Source organism: Narcine bancroftii, chromosome 2 (assembly GCF_036971445.1).
Source record: "Narcine bancroftii isolate sNarBan1 chromosome 2, sNarBan1.hap1, whole genome shotgun sequence".
In the NCBI taxonomy this organism is placed as follows: domain Eukaryota; kingdom Metazoa; phylum Chordata; class Chondrichthyes; order Torpediniformes; family Narcinidae; genus Narcine; species Narcine bancroftii.
This window is the reverse complement of record NC_091470.1, coordinates 108,054,159-108,078,449: the sequence shown is the minus strand read 5'-3', so window position 1 is coordinate 108,078,449 and position 24,291 is coordinate 108,054,159. Positions and strand designations below refer to the sequence as shown.

The 24,291-nt window shown below is 42.0% G+C and overlaps 2 protein-coding genes across 16 annotated transcripts in view; one reads left to right on the top strand and one right to left on the bottom strand.

The window, feature by feature from the left end:
• The window catches only part of LOC138754117 (phospholipase DDHD2-like), a 34,300-nt gene extending 32,182 nt beyond the window's left edge, over positions 1-2,118 (top strand). For all 6 annotated transcript variants that reach the window (XM_069917958.1, XM_069917956.1, XM_069917954.1 and 3 more), the window contains one exon: positions 1,316-2,118. In XM_069917958.1, the coding sequence (XP_069774059.1) occupies positions 1,316-1,397 (82 nt within the window). In that variant the 3' untranslated portion in view covers positions 1,398-2,118. The remainder of the gene's footprint in view (positions 1-1,315) is intronic.
• A 5,087-nt stretch (positions 2,119-7,205) lies between these two features.
• LOC138754115 (phospholipid phosphatase 5-like) overlaps positions 7,206-24,291 on the bottom strand; it is a 36,926-nt gene continuing 19,840 nt past the window's right edge. For 8 of the 10 annotated variants that reach the window (XM_069917952.1, XM_069917950.1, XM_069917944.1 and 5 more), the window contains 7 exons: positions 23,473-23,583; positions 22,545-22,653; positions 21,246-21,336; positions 18,985-19,048; positions 17,153-17,277; positions 13,812-13,982; positions 7,206-10,001 (listed from right to left, as the gene is read on the bottom strand). In XM_069917952.1, the coding sequence (XP_069774053.1) occupies positions 9,835-10,001; positions 13,812-13,982; positions 17,153-17,277; positions 18,985-19,048; positions 21,246-21,336; positions 22,545-22,653; positions 23,473-23,543 (798 nt within the window). In that variant the 5' untranslated portion in view covers positions 23,544-23,583 and the 3' untranslated portion in view covers positions 7,206-9,834. Of the gene's footprint in view, positions 10,002-13,811; positions 13,983-17,148; positions 17,278-18,984; positions 19,049-21,245; positions 21,337-22,544; positions 22,654-23,472; positions 23,584-24,291 lie in introns of all 10 variants that reach the window. The other 2 variants (XM_069917946.1, XM_069917945.1) reach the window with 2 other exon arrangements.

The following is a 24,291-nucleotide window of genomic DNA, read 5'->3' as shown; positions in this document are numbered from 1 at the left end:
GTACTTCACACAAATTGATGTCACAGCAGCAACTTTAAAAGCACCTCTTTGGTCCTTACATGCTATTAGGTGAAGTGAGAGGCGCTCAAGAAATGCAGAAAGTTGTTTCTCGATTAGAACCAAGATGTGCGATTTCTGGGTACATGGTGTCAATGAAATATTGTTGTGATGTTAGTGCAGTCATTCCCAATGAAGTCTTCATGACCTCATTGTGATGTCGGTGTGCCCTTCCATATATGGCATCATCGTGACCTCATTGTGATGTCAGTGTGCCACATGGAGTTGGTGTGACCTGATTGTGATGTCGGTGTGCCCTCCTGTACATGAAGTTGGTGTGACCTGATTCTGATGTCAGTGTGCCACATGGAGTTGGTGTGACCTGATTGTGATGTCGGTGTGCCCTCCTGTACATGAAGTTGGTGTGACCTGATTCTGATGTCAGTGTGCCCTGCATATGGATTTGGTGTGACCTCATTGTGATGTCAGTGTGCCCTTCCACACATGGTGTTGTCGTGAACACATTGTGATATCGGTGTGCCCTTCCATGCATGGCGTCGTTGTGACCTCATTGTCATGTCTCTGACCCGCAATTCTGATCAATCTTGGCCTTGGGTGCTGTCTGTAGAGTTTGCTCGTGCACCCTTTGGCATACAAGTTTCTTCCTTGTACTCTGGATTCCTGTCACGTCCCAAAGATTGTGGGTTGATTCTCCTTAGTGTGTAGGTGAGTGGTAGGATCTGGGACTGGGAGGAGAATAATAGTAACTAATGCAAAACACAAAAGTCTGCAGACACCACAGTTGAAGTAAAAATGCAGGTGCCTGCCTACATTTTTCATACCTTGATGAAGAGCTCAGGCCCAAAATGTTGGTTATGATCTGCTGAGTTTCTCCAGCATTGTGTTTTTAACAGTAACAGGTGCTTGATGCTCAGTGTGGACTTGATGGGCCAAAGGTTCTGTTTCCAGTGCTCGATTTCAGGCAGGCGAGATTTCTATGCCTTGCCATGTTTTGCCACTGTTGGAATGTTGCACTTATTTGAGCTTTATCCTGGCACCTTGATCCCTGGAAGACTATTGGGAAGGGATTTGACTGGAAGCTCCCTTTAATTTGGATTTTCTGCATATTGGATTAAAAGACAAAATGCAGATGACCTGCAGCTAGCCAGATAAGAGAGAGAAAATGTAACTTGTCTTGTTGATCTTTCTTTAGTTTCTTTTTGATTTACAATTTTAATGTTTTTTCCCAACAATTATTGTGTTAATTCCTATGTTCCCTTTTTTTTGGAAACTAACTGTGTGGTTTCTTAATCTCCAGGGAATCGGAAGACACAGCTTTGCTAATTCTGAAGGAGATTTATCAAACGCTCGGTGTCAGACTTGAACAAGCACAGCACTAACACAATGTAACATCAGCAGAGACTGAAATCTCCAGTGCACCCCAGCACTGGCATAGTTGGAATCTCCAGCGCACCCCAGCATGACATTCTTTATTTTTATTTTCTCTTCCTCTGTTCAAAGCCAAGATGCAAATCTGGAAGATGTTGAGAATAATATGTCACCTCTCTAACAAATGAAGCTGGTTTCCCAATGCCTTGTGATGCTTGTCTGGACTGAAGGTTGTATTTTGAGCAGTGCAAGGCAACTGTGCAGGGATCCTGCAGCCAGCAGATGCCAAGAAGTGGACCTCGCCAAAGACTGCGCTGGAGCGTTGTCTGTAACTTGGCCGCGGGTGTGATCAGGTTGGCATCCAATTAAGAGGATTATCTTTTGGTGATGTGGCCTTCAGGTTCAGAAAGGGAACGTTCTGTGATGAAGTTCATTGCAGGGGCTGTGACCTATTACTGCAGACTTGTTAGTCTATTTGCTCTTTTCTGGTTTGGATTGTTAATACATTTTTAGGGAGACTGTGGATTTAAGGCAGGAAGCATTTGTTTGAATCCTCACTTTTCAGCCAAGCATCTTCATGATGAAGCCACTTTGTAACATTTTTTAAAATTCAAAATGCTCTCTTTTTAATTATTTCTGTCACCCTCAAACAGATGCCAATGGTATGAATTCTGTAGTGATTGTAAATGGATCTGGCACCAACAATAAAATAACGTTTCTTTTATGTTAGAAGCAGAGGGTGTTCTGTGTACCTTGGTGAGCTTGGAACTTAGACGGTTTCACACAGTGCCTGCTGTTGTTGGAAACTCTTTATAGAGATGACAGCTGTCATGGTGTCTTCCCCCATCTTCTCCTCTCCATTTACCTCCCTGTTCTTGCTGCTCTCCTTCCATTTCACTTCACATGTTAAACTGAGTAATTGTCCGGGCAGTTCTTCCCACTGTCCCATCTGCTGCTTGTCCCTATTATGACTCAAATGGATTAATTGGCCCGTGGAGCAGCTTACTGTTCAGAAATTGACTGCATTTCCAATGATCAATGTCACAGAAGTCTAAAGCAGCCATTGAGGCCAAACCCCCCCCCCCCCCCAACGGTGGGCCACAGCACATTTAAGTAAAAGCCTCGCCTAACATAAATATTTTTAATGTAATCAGTAGGAAGGAAGTACCAAAGAACCAAAGCTTGTCTTGCCCACAGTGAAGGGGGCATATGGAGCAGAGTGAAGTACAAATGTCAGAAAGTGTATGGTCACCCACTTTGGTAGAAAAAAAACAAACAAGTGGACTATTTTTTCAAATGGGGAGAAAAATGAAAATACCCAGATGCAGAGGGATTGCAGAGTCCTCGTGCAGGGTGGCCTGAAGATGAGCTCACAGGTGAAGAAGGAAAATGCAAGACTGGCGCTCATTTCAGGAAGAATGGAATGCAAGAGCAGGGATGTGATGCTGAGGCTTCCTAAGGCCTTGGTGAGACTTCACTTGGAGTCTTGTGAGCATTTTTGGGCTCCTCACTTAAGAAAAGATGTGCAGGTGTTGGAGAGGGTTCAGAGGTTCTGATGATTCCGGGAATGAAAGGGTTATCATATGAGGAGAGTTTGACCGTTTTTGACCTGTATTTGTTGAGATTCAGGAGACTTGGTGGGGGGAGGGGGGGGGGAATCTCATTTAAACATTTCAAATGTTGAAAGGCATGGGCAGAGTAGATGTAGATTATTTCCCCATGGTGGGAGAGTCTAGAAGAAAAGAGGGCAACTTCAAGATCGAAGGGCATCCTCTTAAAACAGAGATGCAGGGGAATTTCTTCATACTGAGGACGGTAAATCTGTGGAATTTGTTGCCACAGGCCTGGTAATTAGGGCAGAAATTGATAGGTTCTTGATTAGCCAGGGCATCAAAGATTATGGGGTGAAGGCCGGGCAGTGGAGCTGAGTGGGGAAATGGATCAGCTCGTGTTTAAATGCTGGGGCAAGCTCGATGGGCTGAATGGCCTATTCTGCTCCTGTGTCTTATGGAATCGGGGGAACCATAGCCGGGGGAGGAAAAAAAGGGCTGAGAATGGCTGGTTTAAAGCGCTATTTAAATGCAATTTCACGTCCCCTCCCTTTTCCCCAAAGTCTTTTGCCTGGGGTTCCCATCTCCTTGGCTTGTGATGGAAGGCATTAAGCCAGTGTTCCAAAAGCTGTTTGCTCCTCCTCCCTCAATAGAAAGTTCCAAAGGAGTCTGGAAAATTTGTTGGAAACTCTTCAGTAACAAAAATTCTTAAATCATGGTAACAGGTCCTTCCAGACGAGCCCATGTCGCCCAAATTCAACAATCAACCTACAACCCCTCTACATTTTTGACAAGGGGGAGAACACAAACTCCACAGAGACAGTGCTGGCTACATTCTCAGGTGGCTGGCACTATAATACTTTAGTCCTAACACCTGCGCTAATGAAAAATGTTTCATTAGTTGCTGCAGAGAAATGGATCAGAGGTCAATCCACAGGACCACAAGAGTAGCTGAGAGGGTCCCTGATCCCCTCCACCTCCTCCCCATGATCAACCAGGATCGTTGCTGAAGAGGGTACGCAAAATAACAAAGGTCCCCTTCCACCCTGCACATGACATATTTCAGCTGCTCCTGTTGGGAAAGAGATCCAGGAGTATCAGAACCAGCACCACCAGGCTGAGGAACAGCCTCTTCCCACAGGCAGTGAGAATGCTGAATGACCAAAGGAACTGCTCACATTAACTGTCCAAGACTCTCATATTTATGAAACAGCATGTGTTTATTTACTTGAACAGATGACATACTTGTCCTGCATATGTATTGTTTGTCCGCATGTGTGTTTATGTCTGGTTGTGTGTCTGCGTGTTTTGCACCGAGGACCAGTGCTGTTTTGTTGGGTTGTACTTGTACAATCAGATGACAAACTTGGCTTGACTTAACTAGAGGGCCCAAAGTGTCCTGTGCTTTAGAATGGACCATAGACATGGAACTCACTGAATGGTGAAAAGTAGGTGTGCAGGAGATACAAGTGACTGCAGATGCTAGAATCTGAAGCAAGAAGCAAACATCTGGAATAATGCAGTAGGGTAGCTTCTATATGTGGAGGAAAAGGGATAGTTGACGTTTCAGGTGGAGACCCCACATCAGGGCAGAGGAGGAGGATCCAGGCATCAAACCAAGTAGGGTTGGGACATCAATTGTGGGAGGCATTTGTTGTTTAACTTTTTCTAGGGTTCGTACCGGGTTTGTGATTGGTGTAGGGTGATGGATTCTGATTGGGTGGCTGATGAGAGCCCCTCAAAGGAGAATGTTGCCTGGAGTAAATTGGAGGAGTGCCCTAACATGAGTTTGGAGCACCGGACATGGCTGACCAGATCTGGATCATACTATGAAGATGTATCACTGTGAGAATGACCCACACAATGTGCCTACACAAAGTTCCCCAGAACAGACAAAAGCAAACGGAGATTCCTTTCCCCACACAGTGCTCGCAAGAACCTAGTTGTAAATGCTCAGTTTTCTTCACAGAATGATTGCTTTTGTGGGGAATTAATTGCATCACAAATGTATCAACCAATGTAGTTTTGCCTGCCCACAAAAATTGGGAAGGCTTCCTTCAGACCCAATGGTTCCAGTCGACAAAAAGCGAAGGAAGTGGATAGGGTCATCCTCTAATTCTGCGATAACAATGAATCAGTTTATCTCAACAACGATATCAATGGGCAGCTGTTGGCAGAGCGTGTGGAAATCCAGGCAACGAGGAAGACCAGAAGGTAAGTCAAGTGATGACTTAATTGAATGGGTTTCTTGAATAGCTCTTCCAAAACTTTTGGAGCGGGGGGGGGTGGGGTGCAGGTTAATTGGGTGGCACGGAACACGTGGGCATAATGCCCTGTTACCATGCTGTTTGTCTAAATTAAAAATTAAATGGTTGCTCAACACAGTTACAGCAACATTACTTTCTAAACTAACCACAGGGATCTGAGTAGTCTCAAATGACATCTGCTGGAATTGAATCAGTCTTTCAACAGGCCATAAAACCTTGCTTGCACTAATTCATTGTAGTTGTTCCTTACCAATCACATCCAAATCAGTGTTCAATGAAATCAGCCATTCTCAACATTTTTTTTTGGCTATGGTCCCCTTTGGACTCGCTGTGAAGCAGTCGAGTTCAGTTGGTTCCTTCTGTCCATCTCTCCAACTACATGAAAAAAACAAAAATAAAATACTTAATAAATTTAAAGCAGCTATTCTCAATGACGATTAATCAGACCCTTGAATGAAGCTCCCTCAAATAATCATTCGACCATGAAGATTTTGCTTCCTGAACACTTGGATATGTTTTATGGATTTTGGGCCGCTAATCACTAAAATCACCTTAAAACTTCCTTATTACTCTTTCTTTTCCCCCGATGTAACCAACTTTTGTAATTTCCTGCAACACATCATTGAAAATTAATTTTCTGCATTTCCACTTTGACTGCACCAAGACCAGCAGGGAAGAAGAACATTACAAATGGAGCGGAGCCAAATTAGCCTGGCAATAGGAAGGATTACTTTGGTGATTTTTATTTTTGGATGCCTGTGGTAATCCCTAGGAATCATTGTTGGGACCCTTGTTATTCATATGCATGAATAATTTGGATGCAGTCAGATTACAAAATTGTTGGAGGAGTGGCAGGTAAGTTCGGGCTACTTTGATGGGTCGGTGAAATGGCACATGGAGTTGAATCCAGATAAATGGATGCATGTTGAGAATACATGATGAATGACAAGGTCCTGTGAGTATTAAGCAGAGAGCTTCACATGCAAGTCCAAGTCCTTTAAAGGTGGCAGCACAGCTACATACTGCACTTATGGGATACTGGCCTTCATTAATCAGAGCATTAAATAACAGAGCAGGAAGATTATGCTTAAAACATTGCTTAGCTGGATCACTGTGTGCAGTTCTGGGGCAAGAGAATGGTCAGCTGCTATTTCAACTTTGTATTCCATTTTTTAAAAATTCAGCTACAATTATTGTAGATCTGTACCATCGAGCCACTGGATCAGATGGTCCAATTATAAATTTTGGAAGATTAAGAAATGTCTGCTTCTGAGGCGCACAGGCAACTAACCCAATCACAGCACTAAGGGGGTAGTGGTCTTTTGTTCTGTGGTCTGTCTTATTTCAGTATGTAAAATTCATGGCACGTCACCATGAATTGGTGGTTCAATGAAGCGTGAATCGACAATTTTGACTCAATGTCAACACTCGGTTATCGTAGCAATTAGCACAATGCCTTTACAGCGCCAGCGATCGGCACTGGGGTTGAATCCAGCACTGTCTGTAAAGAGTACATTCACCCAGAGGTTCCAGTTTCTCCCTCCGTTCAAAATGTTCCAGGGGTGTAGGTTAAGTGGGTGTAAATCAGGCTGAAAGGGCCTGTTACTGTGCTGTATGCCTAAATTTAAATATTTGTATCTTTTCAGTCTGAAACTTTTAAAGCCACTACACTAGGATTGTGCTTTGCAAAAAAATAATAAATGTCTTGCTTCTGGAGGATTAGCTTTTATGCTAACTTGAATTGGTTATACAGAACAGGCCATATCTCGCATTTTTTTTAAAAAGACATAACAGCACAATAACAGGGCCTTTCAGCCCATAAGCCCACGTTGCCCAATTGACCCACAATCCCGGTACCTTTTTTGAATGGTGTAAGGAAACCCACGCAGACAGGGAAAACGTACACACCCCTTATAGTGGGGGGATTCAAACCCTGATCGCTGTAACAGCATAGCACTAACCATGCCACATGTTGAATAACAAAGAGCAAGAGTACAAAGCATTTTAAATATTAATTTTATTACAACACAAATTGATCCACAGGTTAAAATTACTTTGTTCAGACAGCATGATCAACACAGGACAATAACATCAATTTCCCAATATATTTACAGTTCAGTCAGTGAATTGATATATGTTATGACCCATTAGTTCTGCATTTTCCATATTTAGTCAAGGAAAATGGAACAGAAATTTCCCAACATGTTCATGCTACTTTGTGCTTTCTTACCCTCTCAGGCTGGACTCTGACATGTTTCTGTGCCTTTTCAAAGCACTGGACAGAAGCAACTAGTTTAGTTATAAATAATATGTAGTCACCTCCATTCTGACACTTGCCTGAATAGGTCCTGCAAAAGGCACTATAGAACAAGTGAAGATCGCATGATTTACAAGATTTTGTTTTTCCTATGCTTAGTTTTTCAGCCAGATGCTGGTGAAGAGAGTATTAGTTTGAGTCTAACTGCTGGCCTGACAGATCCAAGCAGTAAAGTTACTGTGATGTTATCATAGTTAAGACATGTCAAGAATATCATGTGACACTACTAAAGCTGGACTATGTATAAAAGTGTGCCGTCTGACCATTTAAAGTCTTACAGAAAGTGCAAAGCAAATGGTTAAGTGCATCTAAACAGCCTTGTGACTTTAAAATTGGAGGGGGGGGGGGTGTATTTTTTCATACCTACCAGAACACTGAAATCTAGAGCACAGGACCAGTTTTGTGCTGAACTCATAACCTTCTCCCAACTGCATAGCCCTGTTAATCGGATGTTATCTAAGAAAGCATTTTCCTTGCAGCCCTTCAGCATTGGATTCCTAACCTGAGACACAAAGGCTGTTCAACCTCCCTGATCATCCTTATCAGCTTTAACAGAGCAATCTAGCTAGTCCTATTCTCCTTCCTGCTCTCCATAATCATTGCAAAGTCCTTCCTTTCTAAATCTTGTCCAGCCCTCTTAATGCTTTTGTGGCAGACTGCCTCATGCACTACTTTCCAGTCCCAAAGCAATTTTTATTCTTTGCGTCCCTTGATTCTTTTACCAATCCTCCTCATTCTCTGGTCCCCCTGCTTCTTAACCTGTCAATGGGAGGGTGATCAAGGTTTCTTTAAACAATGGATATTCCCTGTCAGGTGGAATGTTAATATCATGGAGATGGTCCACAGTTAATAGCATTTCTCCCCATCTTGATCCTGCTCCCCTTGCCCAAATCTTTATCACGAAAGGTACACTCATGGAAACAATACTCAAAACTTGACAAAAAAACCTTAAGCAACATAAACACACCAGTCACAGGCTTACCAGCACTTTTGCTGAACAATGCAACAGTACATGAAAGCAATAACTCTAACCCATATGGAATGCAGCCAACAATACCCGTTCCGATCAGAAACCGTATCGATACCTTCAGACCCTACAAGGCAATTTTGATAATAAGCAGCTACATGTGTTGGTCAGAGAATTGGACCAGACCGATCAATTAACTTGTAGGATACAAGTCATAGTCAGGTTCAACTTGCTTCAGTGCTCAACTATCTCCTTAGTATCTGCAACAAATGGAGCTATTGTAAACAAAGTGTACGGCATCCTTTCAATTCCTGTCTACATTTCGAAATTGGACGTTAATCCAAAGACTAGAATAAAGTAGCCTGCAGACAAGTTTAAATCTAACTTGCGTAAAATTGAGAACTTCCGAGTTTTCAATCAAATTACAGTAGTAACGAAAATCACAAAAGGTGCAGGTTTCACGTTAAATCTCATTAAAAACAATTGGCGTTATCCAATCTTGCCTTAATTGCCCTTTGAGGAAGCATCAGAAAAACCCATCATGTATTTAAAAGAAACACTTAGTCATCGCGAAGGCATTGGCAACTCCGTGCCAGCCCCAATCTCATTTCTTCTGAGCCAGCTGAACTTTGGGAAGGGGTGCTGAAGTGAAAGAAAAAGCAGGCTAGGGTAAGCAATGCTTTAGCACAAATGTGGCCCTGCTGCACATGATGCGTTCAAGAGCAGCTGCTGCTCCAAGCTTTTGTGGTACGGAACCTGGAACTTCAACCTTGGTTTAAAATAGGAAGCAGCTTACCTCCCTTTACCATGAAGCCTCCTGCAAAGCAAGCATGTTCCATCGAGTAAATTGTGATGAGGCATGGTCAAGAATGATACGTTTTGCTGTTAAATTCAAATCAACCCATTTGGTCCTGCAGAGTTCAGATGGGGCAGACTGAGGAAATTATTTGTTCCCCTGAATTAATTCCACCATACAAGTCAATTCTACTCAAGAGTCACAAAATGGAGCTGAGGATTTGCAAATGGACTTGTTACAACCATGTCGAATTATTGCCTTCATACCAACTGCATTTTATTTGTTGTATTTTTTGGCAAAACAAAAAAAATGACTCGTTTAACAAAAATATCAATCATTTCAACTTCATGAACCAATAAAATTTGAAATGCTCTGATCTCTGGCTGGTCCATTTAATTTCGTTTTGCACTTCTTTCGGGGCTGCATGTGCACTACTACGGTGTTGTAAAAGTGTTCCATTATTAATAAGTGCAAAGGCAGCCGAAAAATAAAAGGAAAGCAAGTTTACATGGCAAGGACAAGGCTGGAGCTGCCCTTCTGCAAGTGGCTCACTACACATCCAGTTTGAAACCAGGGTTTGCAAGCTTCCTCTCGTGCGCCACTGAGAGCTTGGCCTTTGAGTAAGGTTTGTGGCATTCAGGGTCCGACAGGCGTGGGTAGTGCTGGCGATAGCAAGTGTACGAAATAATTAATCCGATCAGAGAGCCGCACACCACATCTGCAAGACAAAGGAGCACACTGATTACAGAGGGTAAGTGAGTTTCTTTGTATGGAACTGCTTTAACTAAAAGAGGCCGTTGTGGTCCCTGACTGAAGTTTTATTGAAAGTCTCACTACTGTTAATTTATAAAGATATGGTACATTGAAAAACTGAGGGAGGTGGGTGTATGGAACGGCCTGCCAGAAGAGGTGGTTGAGGTAGGTACTATTGTAGTTAAAAAAAAAAATGGACAGATCCATGGATATGGGCCAAATGCAGGCAGGTAAGACTAGTGTGGGTGGGACATGGGTAAGTTGGGCTGAATGGCCTGTTTCCACGTTCTATGACATCAGGTAGAACAGTGGTTTTCAAACTTTCTCCTTTCCAGTCACATACCACCTTAAATAATTCCTATGCCATCGGTGCTCTGTATTAGTAAGGGATTGTTTAAGGTGGTATGTGAGTGAGAAAAAAACATTTGAGAACTACTGCTCTGGACTGAAATATTTTGCTTGAGAAAAATTGTCTTTGGCCCATTTGGAGTTATGAAACTGTGCACATAATGAGTCAATTAGGTATGATTAAAACAGTGGTTTTCAAACTTTTTCTTTCTACTCACATATAACAATTACAGCACGGAAACAAGCCAATTTGACCCTTCTAGATCATGACAAACACCTTCTCCCATCTAGTCCTATTGACCTGCACCCAGCCCATAACTTTCCATTCCTCTCTCGTCCATATACTTATCCAACTTTTCCTTAAATATTAAAATCGAGCCCACATCTACCACTTTGGCTGGAAGCTCATTCCACACTCCCACCACTCTCTGAGTGAAGAAATTCCCTCTCATGTTTCCCTTAAACTTCTCTCCCTTCATTCTCAATTCATGTCCTCTTGTTTGAATCTCCCCCATTCTCAATGGAAAAAGCTATCCACATTTACTCTATCTGTACCCCTCGTAATTTTAAATACCTCTATCAAATCACCCCTCAATCTTCTATGCTCCAGGGAATAAAGTCCTAGCCTGTTTAACTTTTCCCTGTAACTCAAACCCTGAAACCCAGGCGCATTCTTGTAAATCTTCTCTGCACTCTCTATTTTGTTGACATCCTTCCTATAATTTGGCAACCAAAAATGCACACAATATTCCAAATTTGGCCTTACCAATGTCTTATATAACTTCAACATGACGTCCCAACTACTGTACTCAATTCTCTGATTTATGAAGGCCAACATACCAAATGCTTTATTCACCAGCCTTTCTATATGTGACTCCACTTTCAGGGAATTATGTACCAGAATTCCTAAGTCCCTTTGTTCTACTGAACTCTTCAATTGTCCACCATTTAACGAGTATGATCTTTGCTGATTAGTCCATCCAAAATGTAGCACCTCACACTTATCCAGTATTAAAATCCATCTGCCATCTTTCTCCCCACTTCTAACTGGCCTATATCCCACTGGAAGCTTTGAAAAACTCCTTCACCGTTCACACCACCACCAATCTTCATACTTACTAATCCAATTTACCAATTATATAAATGACAAACATCAATGGACCCAGTACTGATCCCTGAGGCCACTCCACATTGGCTGACCTCCAATTTGACAAACATTTTTTCCACCACTACTCACTGACATCTCCCATCCAACTATTGTTGCATCCATTTCACTACTTCAACATTAATACCCAATGACTGAACCTTCCGAACTTACCTCTTATGCGGAACCTTGTCAAAGGCCTTACTAAAGTCCATATACCCACCCACAGCCTTCCCCTCGACAACCTTCTTTGTAACCTCCTTGAGAAAGATGAGCTACCACACACAAAACTATGTTGGCTACTTCTAATCAATCTGTCTATCAAAATAATTGTAAATACCATCTTCATGAACACTCTCCTTTACCTACCATCAATGTCAGACTCACAGCCTTATAATTATGTTTACTTTTAGAGCCTTTTTTAAACAGTGGAACAACATGAGCTACCCTCACCTGTGGCTAATGACATTTTAAATATTTCTGTCAGAGTCCCCACTATTTGAACACTAACCTCCCTCAAGGTCCTAGGGAATATCTTTTTAGGTCCCAGAGATTTATCTACCTTTATTCTCTTCAAAATAGCCAGAACTACCTCCTCATTAATTTGTATATTTTCCATGACCTCACTACCAGTTTTCCTTACTTCACCTGACTCAATATGCCTTTCCTTAGTGATTATTTAAATCATTTAAAATTCCCCCCATCTCTTCTGACTCCTCATCTAGTCTACCCCTCTGATCCTCAAGGGGCCCAATTTTATCCCTCACTATTCTTTTACTTTTAATGCATCTGTTGAAACCCTTTGGATTTATTTTTTTTAAACCTTGCCTGCCAAAGGAGCCTCATATCTCCTTTTAGCCTTTCTAATTTCTTTAAGATTTTGTTTTTGCATTCTTTATATTCTTCAAGTGATCGCTTACTAATCACAGTGCACCTATGACATAGGGATTACTTAAAGTCGTATGTGAATGGAAAGAAAAAGTTTAAAAACCACTGAGGTAGAAGGAAGAGTTTCAGAAAGGGCTTTAAGGGAAAACAAAGGCAAGAGATTCCAAGAGACATTAGGGGATTAAACTTTTGCACTGATTACCACAAATCACAGCAGTGTCAAACATCAGGGATGTGCAAATGACCAGAGTTGGACTATTGAGATCTCAGAGTTCTTGACGACAACAGGCAAGGGAAGGATTCAGTATAGATTATTAGGCAAAGCGATGGGTGGAGTGGTGAGTGCAAGTTTAAGAATGGTCCATTTTGGGTGTAACTGTTCACGAAAGGTTAGGAAGGAAAGAGAAGGAAACAATTTAGAATCAGAATTTATTGTAATGAACATGTTATGAAATTTGCGTTTTGTTAACTGAATTAAAATTCTTCATCACCTGCTCTAATTCTAATTAGGATCATGAGGTTTCTGGAAAACACAGGCCTTCCCCATTATTTTCAGAGCTGAGAAACTGAAGAGGGGGCGAGCTGACTTAACTCTCTGTGGCTAGCCACATAACTTAGGGACTGTGGCTAGCCACAGAGAGTTAAGTCAGCTCGCCCCCTCTTCAGTTTCTCAGCTCTGAAAATAATGGGGAAGGCCTGTGTTTTCCAGAAACCTCATGATCCTAATTAGAATTAGAGCAGGTGATGAAGAATTTTAATTCAGTTAACAAAACGCAAATTTCATAACATGTTCATTACAATAAATTCTGATTCTAAATTGTTTCCTTCTCTTTCCTTCCTAACCTTTCGTGAACAGTTACACCCAAAATGGACCATTCTTAAACTTGCACTCACCACGTCGGGACTGTGGGATCTAATAAGACAGGGTAAGAAGGGATTTAACCATGAATAATGGTAAATAGGGTCCAAAAACACACTGAAAAGCTAAAAAAAAAAGCACTCATAAAAGAAAAATTTGATCATAGCAACATTTTTTTGGTAATGAATTCAATACACAGGAACAGACTATTTGGCCCAATTCCTCACGAGTCTCTTCCATTTCACCATTACAAGCCATCAACACATCCTAGTAGTCCTTCCTCTCATGTTTTATCAATGGAGGGGGTGGGGGGGGGGGGGGGGGGGGTGTGTGGTGGTGTGAACTCCTTGAACAATTAACATTTTTTCTTGACCTACACTTTACCAGATTCTACTGGAAACTATGTTTGAAATAAATTTCACATTTGACTAAAGAGTTGGCATGTTTGGAAGCATTAAGATAGTGAATTGGGAATACAATGGGGCAGCAAGCCAAGGTAAGTGGAGCTGTGCCATCCAAACTGCCAATCTTCTCACCTTGCCAGTGGTGCTTGTAGTCGCAGACACGTGATAGAGCAACAATGGCTGCAATGTAGAGGGGCATTAGCATCACACACAGCCTCCAACCTTTTCCTCGGCCCCGTGACTCGAAACAGTGGAGTTTCCCTCCCAAATAAAAGGCAGTAAAACCAAGGCCGGCAAATGCAACTGTAAGAATGGAAAGAACACAGTTTAGAAGCAATTTGATTTACTTTACGTCTCTCCACCTCTTCTGCCTAATGCCATAACATAGCTCGTCAAGTCCAGTCCCAAGTGCAAAACGTGCCAACGCACAACTAGACATCATATGCGTAGAGTCAAACAATACATTTGCTGGACAAGTATTCATATGCACAATAAATAAATATTGTTTTGTAATATGAGACTCATGGTTAGTATAAGCAGTTCCTTTGCTCATTCAGGATTTTCACCCTCCCTGGGAAGACCTCAGCCTGGTGATGCTCCTGTATCTCTTTCCCGACAGGAGCAGCCAAAAGATGCTGGTGCAGGGTGGAGGGGTGTACAATAATTTTGACAACTCCTGCATCTAACAGGAGTATCTTGGCGCCTCCCCAGCTTCTATTCCTTTCGTATGTGCGATGGTGCTCCCTTTTTAAATTTAGTCTCAATAAAGGGCTCCATCCTCCAAGCACTGACTGACATTTTTGGCCCATGGATGCTCCCTGAGTCGCTGAGTCCCTCCAGCAGCTCATGAAGTGATAGAAACTCACATTGTAAGGTTGTAACCATTGATTGTCACACAAAATCCTCAAACTCCTGGTACATGCATGAATAAAAGGTGAATGAAACATGAATGAATAAAAAGTGCCAACTTCAAGAGAGTGCATGAATAGTGGGATCAAGTAGCTTTTTCCAAAGCCACCCCCATCAATTCTGACTGAGAGAATTAATCCAACATTACAAAAGTCCCACATTGCCTGAGCACAAACCAGCCTCAGGAGGGCATCAGAAGCTGTAGAGAACAACTACACCCTCCAACTTTTAATTTTTTTTAAAATTTTTCACACTATGAACCATATTAACCAAAATACACAGTGTCATTTTCTCCAACTTCATGGCAAGCAATCCAGACATACAGTTTTTCAGATTTATTGTCAGAGTACATACATGACTTCACATACAAACCTGAGATTCCTGTGGGTGCGGCAGAATTACCACTAATTAGTAGTCCAAAAGATAAACTGTACACAACGTATATATGTAAACAAATAAAAGAACTATAAAGGGTTAATGAGTGTAAACACATTGTGCAACACAGAGAGAACATCAGAAAATCAATAAAGTGCACAAGCAAGAGTCATTAAATGAGTCCCTGGTTGATGAGAAGTCTGACGGTTGAGGGTTAGCATTGTTCCTGAACCTGGTGGTACGAATCTTGTACCTCTTTCCTGATGGCAGCAGTGAGAACAGAGCGTGCGCTGGGTGGAGTGGGTCCTTTGTGAACGCTGTGCCCTCCGACAGCAGCGTTCCCTGTAGATGTACTCAGTAGTGGGGAGGGTTTTGCCTGAGATGTCCATTAACTTTTGGAGGGCTTTATGCTAAGGGGTATTGGTGTTCCCATACCAGACCGTGATGCAGCTAGTCAGCACACTTTCCACTACTCCTCTGTAGAAATTTGTCAGGGTTTCTGGTGTCATACCAAACCTCCGCAAACTCCTGAGGAAGTAGAGGAATTTCTATTCCGACAAGAACTATTTGCTAATGGACAGAGGAAGAGTAGCTCAACCATTTTGATCAGGAGCCTGCCCACACATTTTCATACCATGATGAAGGGCTCAAGCCTGAAAAGTTGGTTATATATCTTTATCTTCGCTATATAAAGTACACTCTTTTTCTAGCAATTTTTTCTTGCATTTTAAGTTGCAGCCTATGAAGGCATGCATGCCACATACAGTATCTATCCACCTGCATTGCTACTTTCAGGGAACTATGGACTTGGACCACTATGTCTTTCTGTTCATCAACATTCCTCAGGCCCTGACTATTTAATGTATATGCTCTACTTCTATTTTACATCCCCAAATACCTCACACTTGTTGGAATTAAATTTCCCCTCCCAATTCTCCCCCATCTTTCTACCAGAGCTATATCCAGCTGCAGCCTTCGCCAAACTTCCTCACTGACCACAACAGTTTTCACACCATCCACAAATAATCAAACCTCCTTCAAATCATCAATGTGTACCACAAACAGCAAAGGTCAAACATAAACCACGACTCAGACTTCTGGTCCCACATCCTTTCATCTCCACTTCCTTTCAGAAACTAATGCTGGATCAATTTAACCAGTTCACCTTGGATCCCATGCATCTTAACCTGCTGCAACTTACCATGGAGGACATCAAATCCATTATGATAATATTACTGCCTCGCCCTCAGTATTATTATCTCCTCAAAAAACTATTCACATCAGTGAGACAGAATTTGCCTGACACAATGCCATGCTGTCTCTAATCAATCCCTGATTTTCCAAATATGTACACAGAAACCTCATCCATTGAATTTTCTCCATTGATTGATCACTGGCCTATATTTTCCTGGCTTATTCCTGCTTGCCGTTTAAACAAAGGAGCAACATTACCTCAAATGTGGCTAGAGCAGCAGCAAAATTCTCCATCAGGGTACCAGCTAACTCCTCCCCTGTTTCCCATAGCATTCTGGGATAGATCTCACCCAGCCCTGGAATTTATCCACGTTCCAAGGAATCATAACACCTCCACCTTCTTCGTACTGACATGTTTCAAACTATCTCTCCACGAACTCATTCTCTTCGTCACCCTTCTCCCTGGTGAACCATGCATCAGTTCATTTCCTGGATGGAGAATTCAGCACAATTGGTTCCATGGGATGGGGGAAATTTAAACAGATTCAGCAAGAACAGAACAGTGCATCAAATATTCAGTAGCACCATGAGCTAGCAATGGATATCTTTGAACATGTTTGCATCATGTTTAAGACTGGCCTACCCACTAGCTCACACTGTTAGTGTAGAGATTAGCACAATGCTATTACAGCACCAGCGACACAGGTTGGAATCCAACGCTGTTTATAAGGATTTTGTACATTCTCCCTGCGTGAGTTTCTTCTGATGCTCCAGCTTCCTCCCATCCTTTATTCGTTAACTAGTGTATTTGGGAGGTGCGGGCTTGTGGGCCAGGAGGGCTTGATATTGTGCCGTATGTCTAAATTTTAAAAATGACAAGTCATTGGTAGCAGTTTGTACAAGTCAAAGGTTCCTTTTACTGTCATTTAATAATACATTAAAAATGCTATATGAAATAAAAATGTCAATGTGTTAGTAAATTGTGACGTACTTACAAGATGAATGGCCACTGGGGAAACTCTTCCGACCCTCCGTGATTCCAGCAGGGTCACCTGTACACTGCACGTCTTCCGTCACTACTCCATCTGGGAAACACCGATAGAAGTAATCTGGCCGAGGCCTGCAAGCAGACAGCACCAGTCAATACCACAATTTTTGCCCCCCCGGCAAAAGTTTTCTTGGCCTTTTACAATACAACTCAAATTATCCAAAATCTTCATTTATCCAACTTTTTAAAACATTTCAGATGAATGAGGATATCCAAAATAAATCATTGATCCTCATTTATTTGAAATTTATTCAGAGTCAAATTGACCTCAAAGGTTGAAAAAAAATTTCACCCAACATGAAATTAGAACGATTGTCCTCGTTTCAGGTAACTCCCTCCCCTCTCTCTTTCCATTTCTTCTTTATCTACCCTGATTGACTTTTTTCTCCAACTCTCCCTCTCAAACTGTGTGCCACTGTCTTCCAGCCACAAGCAGTCAGAAGAATCCTTTGTCGCAGTGTCATCAAGGAGATCAGCCTCCCAGCAGCAGCGGGCACGTTGGGCTCCCGGCAGCAGCTGGACCTCAGCGGCGCCAGCATTTTTTTGGTGAGAATTAAACATTATTTTAATGCTTAAAAAGCCATCCCTTGTTATTTGTTGTTGTTTAAACGTTGTTACAAGTGATTTGCTGTGGCGACTGGGCTGGTTTTTTAAAAATGACCAGTTATCCAAAAAAACGTTTATCTGACATAGGCCCAGACACATCCATTTTCAGATAATCGGAGTTGTACTGCATATTTATCTTTTTTTCTACATGACATCTTGTTTTAATTTTTCTTAAATGTATACATACAGCACAGTAACCTGCCTTTTTGCCCACGAGCCCATGCTGCCCAATTACACCACAACCCTTGTACGTTTTTGAATGGTGAGAGGAAACTGGAGTACCCAGAGGAAACCCACGCAGATAGAACGTACAAACTCCTTACAGACAGCGGCGGATTCAAACCTGGGTCGCTGGTGCTGCAACAGCATTGTGCTAACTACTAAGCTACCAGCCGACCCTTTTTTCTCTTTCATGACATCTTGTGTTAATTATATTTAAATTGGATGTTTGCATTTCACGTAACAGGAAAGATGAAGCAAGTCAGACTTTTGATCCATCTGTACCTTGTACTCATGTATAAGGCAATATTCTCTCTTTTTTTTAAAATCACCTGGTCAGCCATTCTAACCACAGTAAATTTAGACCTCAAAGTAGCCCACCGACTTGGAACGCCAGGAGCTGGTGAAAGGCACAAAATAAATCCAGAGAATTCAGAAGCTTTCTTCTCCATGGACTAAATGAAAATATAAACTTGCTATTACAACAACGTGATTGAGATGAACACCATGGATGTATTTAGGGTGCAGGGGTTGGGGGAAGACCGTTTAGAATCACACAAGGGACAAAGGAATAGAATGATGGGGGGGGGGGGGAGGAGGAATCTTCTCTAGATGGTAAACCTCAATTCTGATCTGTTGGCTGTGGTTTCCATCCATCCATCCTCCATATGTTTATATTTATACCGGGGAGACTGAGCAATGCTGGATATGCCAGGCTACCTTGATGTGTCCCAGAAACAGCATCAATCTCTGGGTGCAGCAGAAGATCTGCCTCCAGATATTTTGCTGCTCCTTTATTAGAACAGTAAAACCAAAAACCTCAAGCCAAGAATAAGAGATCACAGCCAGCCTTCAAAACAGATATCCTGTGGCTATGGCCAAATCTTCCAGACATGCAAATACAATGATCTCTTCAAGATATCTTCTCCTGAACCTGTGTCAATTGAAACTTACCTTCCTATCACCAGTTTTAATGAGTTTGTGATCACTCCATTCAAAACCAGGCCCAAAGAAGCTGCTATAAGTGAAAGACAATGATTATTTTTGACATACTATTACTAACAAATAAAATCTTTGTACAGAATTGTAACAAAATAACAAAATAATATTTAAAAAAAACGATGCCAGTAGCTCACTACATTTTCCACACTTGATAGAAAGAAGCAGAAAAGGGACGTTTTTCCCCTCCCATTTTAACCACAAACCTCTGCAATAAACACTCCCAAATTTGCTCGTGCTTGGATAAATGCACCGTTAGTGGGGGATATAGCCTCAAGATTCAGCATAGTAAATTTATGACAGAAATGAGGAGGAACTGCTTTTCCCAGAAGATGGTAAATTTATGGAATTAGCTGCCCACTGAAGCAGTGGAGGCAACAAGTTTGGATAGATTTCCACATAGTAAGGGAATGAAGGGATATGGGGAAAAGACAGGTAGGTGGAGAAGAGCCCATCATCATATCAGCCATTAAATGGCAGAGCGAGCTTGACAGGCCGGATCGCCTACTCCTGCTTATATTTCTTGTTCTAGTCTTCCCAACATCTTCAACTGGTCTGAATTGAAGGCCAATTGTTTACATAACACAGCAGGTGAGATAATCAGTGTCCAAATTCCACATGCAATTTTCCTCAGGTCATTCTAAAATTGAAATACAGTAAAATCCCAGTATCTGGCACCTATGGGAATTGATAGATGCTGTATAAGTGTATTTTCCAGTTACTCTTATATTGCCTAACTAATACAACCCAACTGCATTAATAATAAACTTTAAAAGACAAAAAAATACCTTTCTGTACTTACACTTAACAAACTTCACATGAATGAATATCTAAACCTTAAAGCATTTTACTTTATTTTCTGACACGTTGTTTGAAAACATTTAACTGCATTTGCATGTTCATCCCGCTCCACGGAGCCACCCAAAATAGATAACATTATAAATAATTAACCTCCCCTCCCCCATGTTTACAGATAAAGTCTCACTAATAGACAATAATATACTAATAAAGATAAAGTATCTTTCTAAGCAGGTTTAAAGAAATACTTTAAGAGAGTCACCCCAATGATAAGCAGCATCAAGCAGCTCTTCATCTTGAGTATCGCCTTTGTTGTTTCACACAATTTTATTCGAAGAGTAAACACACCAAGCCACTCTACTGCATGAATGTTTGCTCCCATTTTCACGAAACGTTTGTGTGCGCCTTTCGAGATCATTTACTTTTAAATTTTAAACCTACGTTTTTATAAATATATATATAGATGGGAGAGGTTTGGAGGGTTATGGAATAAGTGAAGGTCAGTGAGACTAGTGGAATAATGTTTCGGCACAGACTAAAAGGGCCAAATGGCCTGTTTTCTGTGCAGTAGGATTCATAGTTCTATGGTTCTATGATTTTATTTTTATATATTCTAGTTTTTAATATTTATTTTTCTCAATTTTTTTTTGCCAGTAGCAAAAGAGATTCCCCCCCCCCTCCCCCCCCCCCCCCCCAGAGTCACCAGCATTCTTGCAGTCACACAGAGTCCAGTCCAAACTATCAGTAACCCGAGCTCCAGATCCAAACCTCCGACACGATCAGGAACCCTTCAGCGCCCTCGGCACCCTCTTGCAATCCAGTTTATACCTTCAGCCAGTCTCCAGCAGCGTGCAGCCTGGTACGAGTCCCTTGACTGCAGTCCCCAGCAGCCCATAGCCTGAGTGGGTCCCTCGTCTCGAGTCACCAACAGCCCGCTGCATGTCTTTCAGCCACAGATTCCCTCACTGGTCTGCCGCCGTCCCATGGGTCTTCTTCCTCTGCTGCTTCTTCTCAGATGGGGTAGAGGGGGTCGTCTCCCTGTTTTCTGGTGACCCGTGCCAGTCCCCCACTTCCTTAAAGTCTGCAACCTCTCGTGGCTGCTGCCAATCATAAATGCTGCCATCAGGGGCACAGACCCCGTGGTCCTCTCCTCTCTTCACAGTTTTATTCAGGCACCTGTCTGCTTTTTGCACATATTTTGACAAAGCGCTCAAAACATTGGCTCCCCTTTACTTCGCAATAGATGCTGAATGACCTCCTGAGAATATACCAGCACTACAATCACTGCGCTCGCAGACTTTCCTACTTAAATCTGATGACGTTATCAGCTTGTATGAAATATAGGCCACACCAAAACGTTTTCAGTAAACATATTCATCGACTTAACATGCAGGACTAAAGTAAGTGGCATTCCTCACCTAAAAAACCTTCCTTCACGTCCCCGCTTTCTGATCTATTCAACACCTTCATCAGAAGTATTACCATCAATGGTGTCAGGAAGGAGATGGCCTGTTGAAGGAAGAATGATAAATGTTATCTACCAAATAAATCAGCAAGAGAACAAATAGGAAGTGAAAACTACAATGAAAGAGCATTTAAAGTGACATATAGACAAGTCCCATCATACACCCATGACTGTGTGGCCAGACACAATTCCAATGCCATCTACAAGTTTGCCGGCAGAATCATAAACGGCAATGAGGAAGCGTCCAGGAGGGAGAGAGATCAGCTCGGTGGATGGTGTAACGATAACAACATTCTGCTCCATGTCAGTAAAACCTAGGAGATGATTGTGGACTTCAGAAAATGACTGCTATTAATACATTCCTGTCTGCAATTCAGCTGTGATTGTTTCTCAGATTCATCCTGTAATTTAGGTAGGCCTTCCTGGTGGCACTGGGGGACGGGTGAGATCTGGGCCTGTTGTTCTGGAAAAGTGCACGTGTAATACATCGCCTCTCCTTTCTCAGTGTAGTGATCGCCATATGGCCATTGTCTGTCTTGCCAGGCAGGTCACTGGAAATGGACTCTCCTACATGACTGCATCTGTAGCCACACCTCATCATTTTTCACTGAGTTTGCTACGTCATGGCGCGACTGAGTATCCAGCAGTATAAATGGATGGGTAGGTTGAGCTCATTAGCCTTGGTTGGCAGTAAGCCTAAGGAAAACTCTGATTTCAAACCGTTGTAATTGGGGCTCGTTAGCCTTGTCAGGCCATCCATCTAGGAGAAAGGCACTCCGACACACCCGAGGACCTGGCTGTCACCATCCCAGCTTGCAAGGCCGTGGCAGATAAACCCTGGGTGTAAACCCTGCGCTCCACCTAAAAAATCTATTGTGCAGGCTCAAAGGACATGCCCATGTCTTCAAACATTCCTAAATCTTTGTTCGCGAAACCAAGCCACGACTGGTGGCATTTTAATGACAGTTAAAATCCTCTACTGGCTCACTTGGTTCAGCGACTGCTTAAGTAGAATTATAAAGACCCCCTACAACAGATTCATCCTAAACTGTCAGGATACTCACTCACACCACAGCAAGGTTTTTAGGCATGAGAAATAGTCTCAATAACCATGGAATCATAATATTCCAAATTGGAACAAAACATTCTTATGCAGAAAGCGGGCTGTTTAGCTGGGTGCCTGACCACTGCATACGACACTAGCTATCAGAGACTACATTATTAGATGGCACTATATAATATCTTTACATACAAACATATGCCAAGTTGGGACCATGTCCCTTTCACTCCGAGGGTTTTTGTACAGCCACATCTCTTCAGGATGGATAACTCGGTGGAATGGAGTCAATGTCTCGGAAATCCTACAAAACAAAAGGAATGTATCAGGTGAAGATTGAAGAACATTTCTTCCCATGTTGATAATTTAATTTTTTAATTTAGACATACAGCATGATAACAGGTCATTTCAGCCCACGAACCCATGTCATCCAATTACACCCAACTGACCTACATCCCCAGTACGGTTTTGAACAGTGGAAGGAAACACAAGAGCACCCTGAGGAAATCCACATAAACATGGGGAGAACATACAAACTGCTCACAAACAACGCCAGATTCTAAACCTGGTTGCTGCCGTTGTAACAGAGTTGCGCTAAAAGTGCTGTCCGAATCAATAATCATTTGTAATAACTCATTCCAACATGGATTGATTATTTAGAGATGAGGTGGTGGAATATGGGTTGATGTTAGAAGGGAGGAAGCACTGAATAAGGTCTTCAACCTAGCTCTTTGGACAAAGGAGAGGGAAGGTTCTATTACATGCACTGGTCCAGTACTTAACCCAAAGGTGATTGCTGTTGAATGGAGCATTTCTCAATATTAGTATTTTCACAGTGCATGGATTTTAATTAATTTGAAAGTGATTCAAAGTTGCCCAGCTACCCATATGAATGACTTGGTTAAATATTATTCTTATTTAACCAAGTTAGGCAAGGTTGGCATAGAGGTTAGCGCAGAACCTTTACAGTGCCAGTGATGAGGATCCACGGGATTTGAATCCCACGTTGTCTGTAATGAGTATGTACATTCTCCTTGTGTCTGCGTGGGTTTTCCCCGGGGGCTTCAGTTTCCTCCCACTGTTCAAAACCTATCAGGGGTGCCTAAATGAAACATTCACTTACAGGAATATTCCAAAGAGAAACATTCTTAGGAGAAGTTCACAGATCAGACTTGCCAGCCCACTCCTCCGCATGTTGGCCCTAGTTTTATTGGTCCGATTTTTCAGTGCCAATCTATTGGAAAGAATACACATTATTAGATGTTCCTCTGTAAGAATTTAGCACCTTCAGTTACGCAGACCCTTGTGCTGCATTCATTCCCACTTCGCTCCCGTAATCCTCATACTATCTCACCTGCATCTTGAGCCATTCACTGTCAGGAGTGCAAGCAGCATTTCCACACATCGGCTGATACACCAGATCAAGGTTTTAATTATTACAGTAGAAGTCCAAAAATCCAGACGCCAGAAATCCAAATCACCTGAGAATCCGAACTTTTCAAAAACTCTCAAACTTGTTAAATTTAGTGGGTTTTTGTGTGTGTGCATGTGTAAGTGCCACAGATGCACAGTGGCAACAATCGACCACCTTATTTTTCTTTAAAAATGGTCGTTTGGATAAATGACGTATGCTGTATTTGTTAATGAATAATCTATCAAAATTTACCTGTTCATCACTTCTTTACTCCCCCTTAAATTTGAATTTTAAAAGTACTCCCTGAGAATCTGAAAATCTGAACCAACCCAATCCATGAGCAGTCCAGATTTTAGGACTTCTACTGAACTTCCTTTGCATGTGTGATTGGAACGTCCTGGATAAGTGTGCAACAATGCAGCAGTTTACCATTTACCTTTGACACCAAAACAGTTATCCAGTATTAGAATCTCAGTCATACAGCCCAGGAACAGGCACTTCAGCCCATCACATCCACACTAACCAATG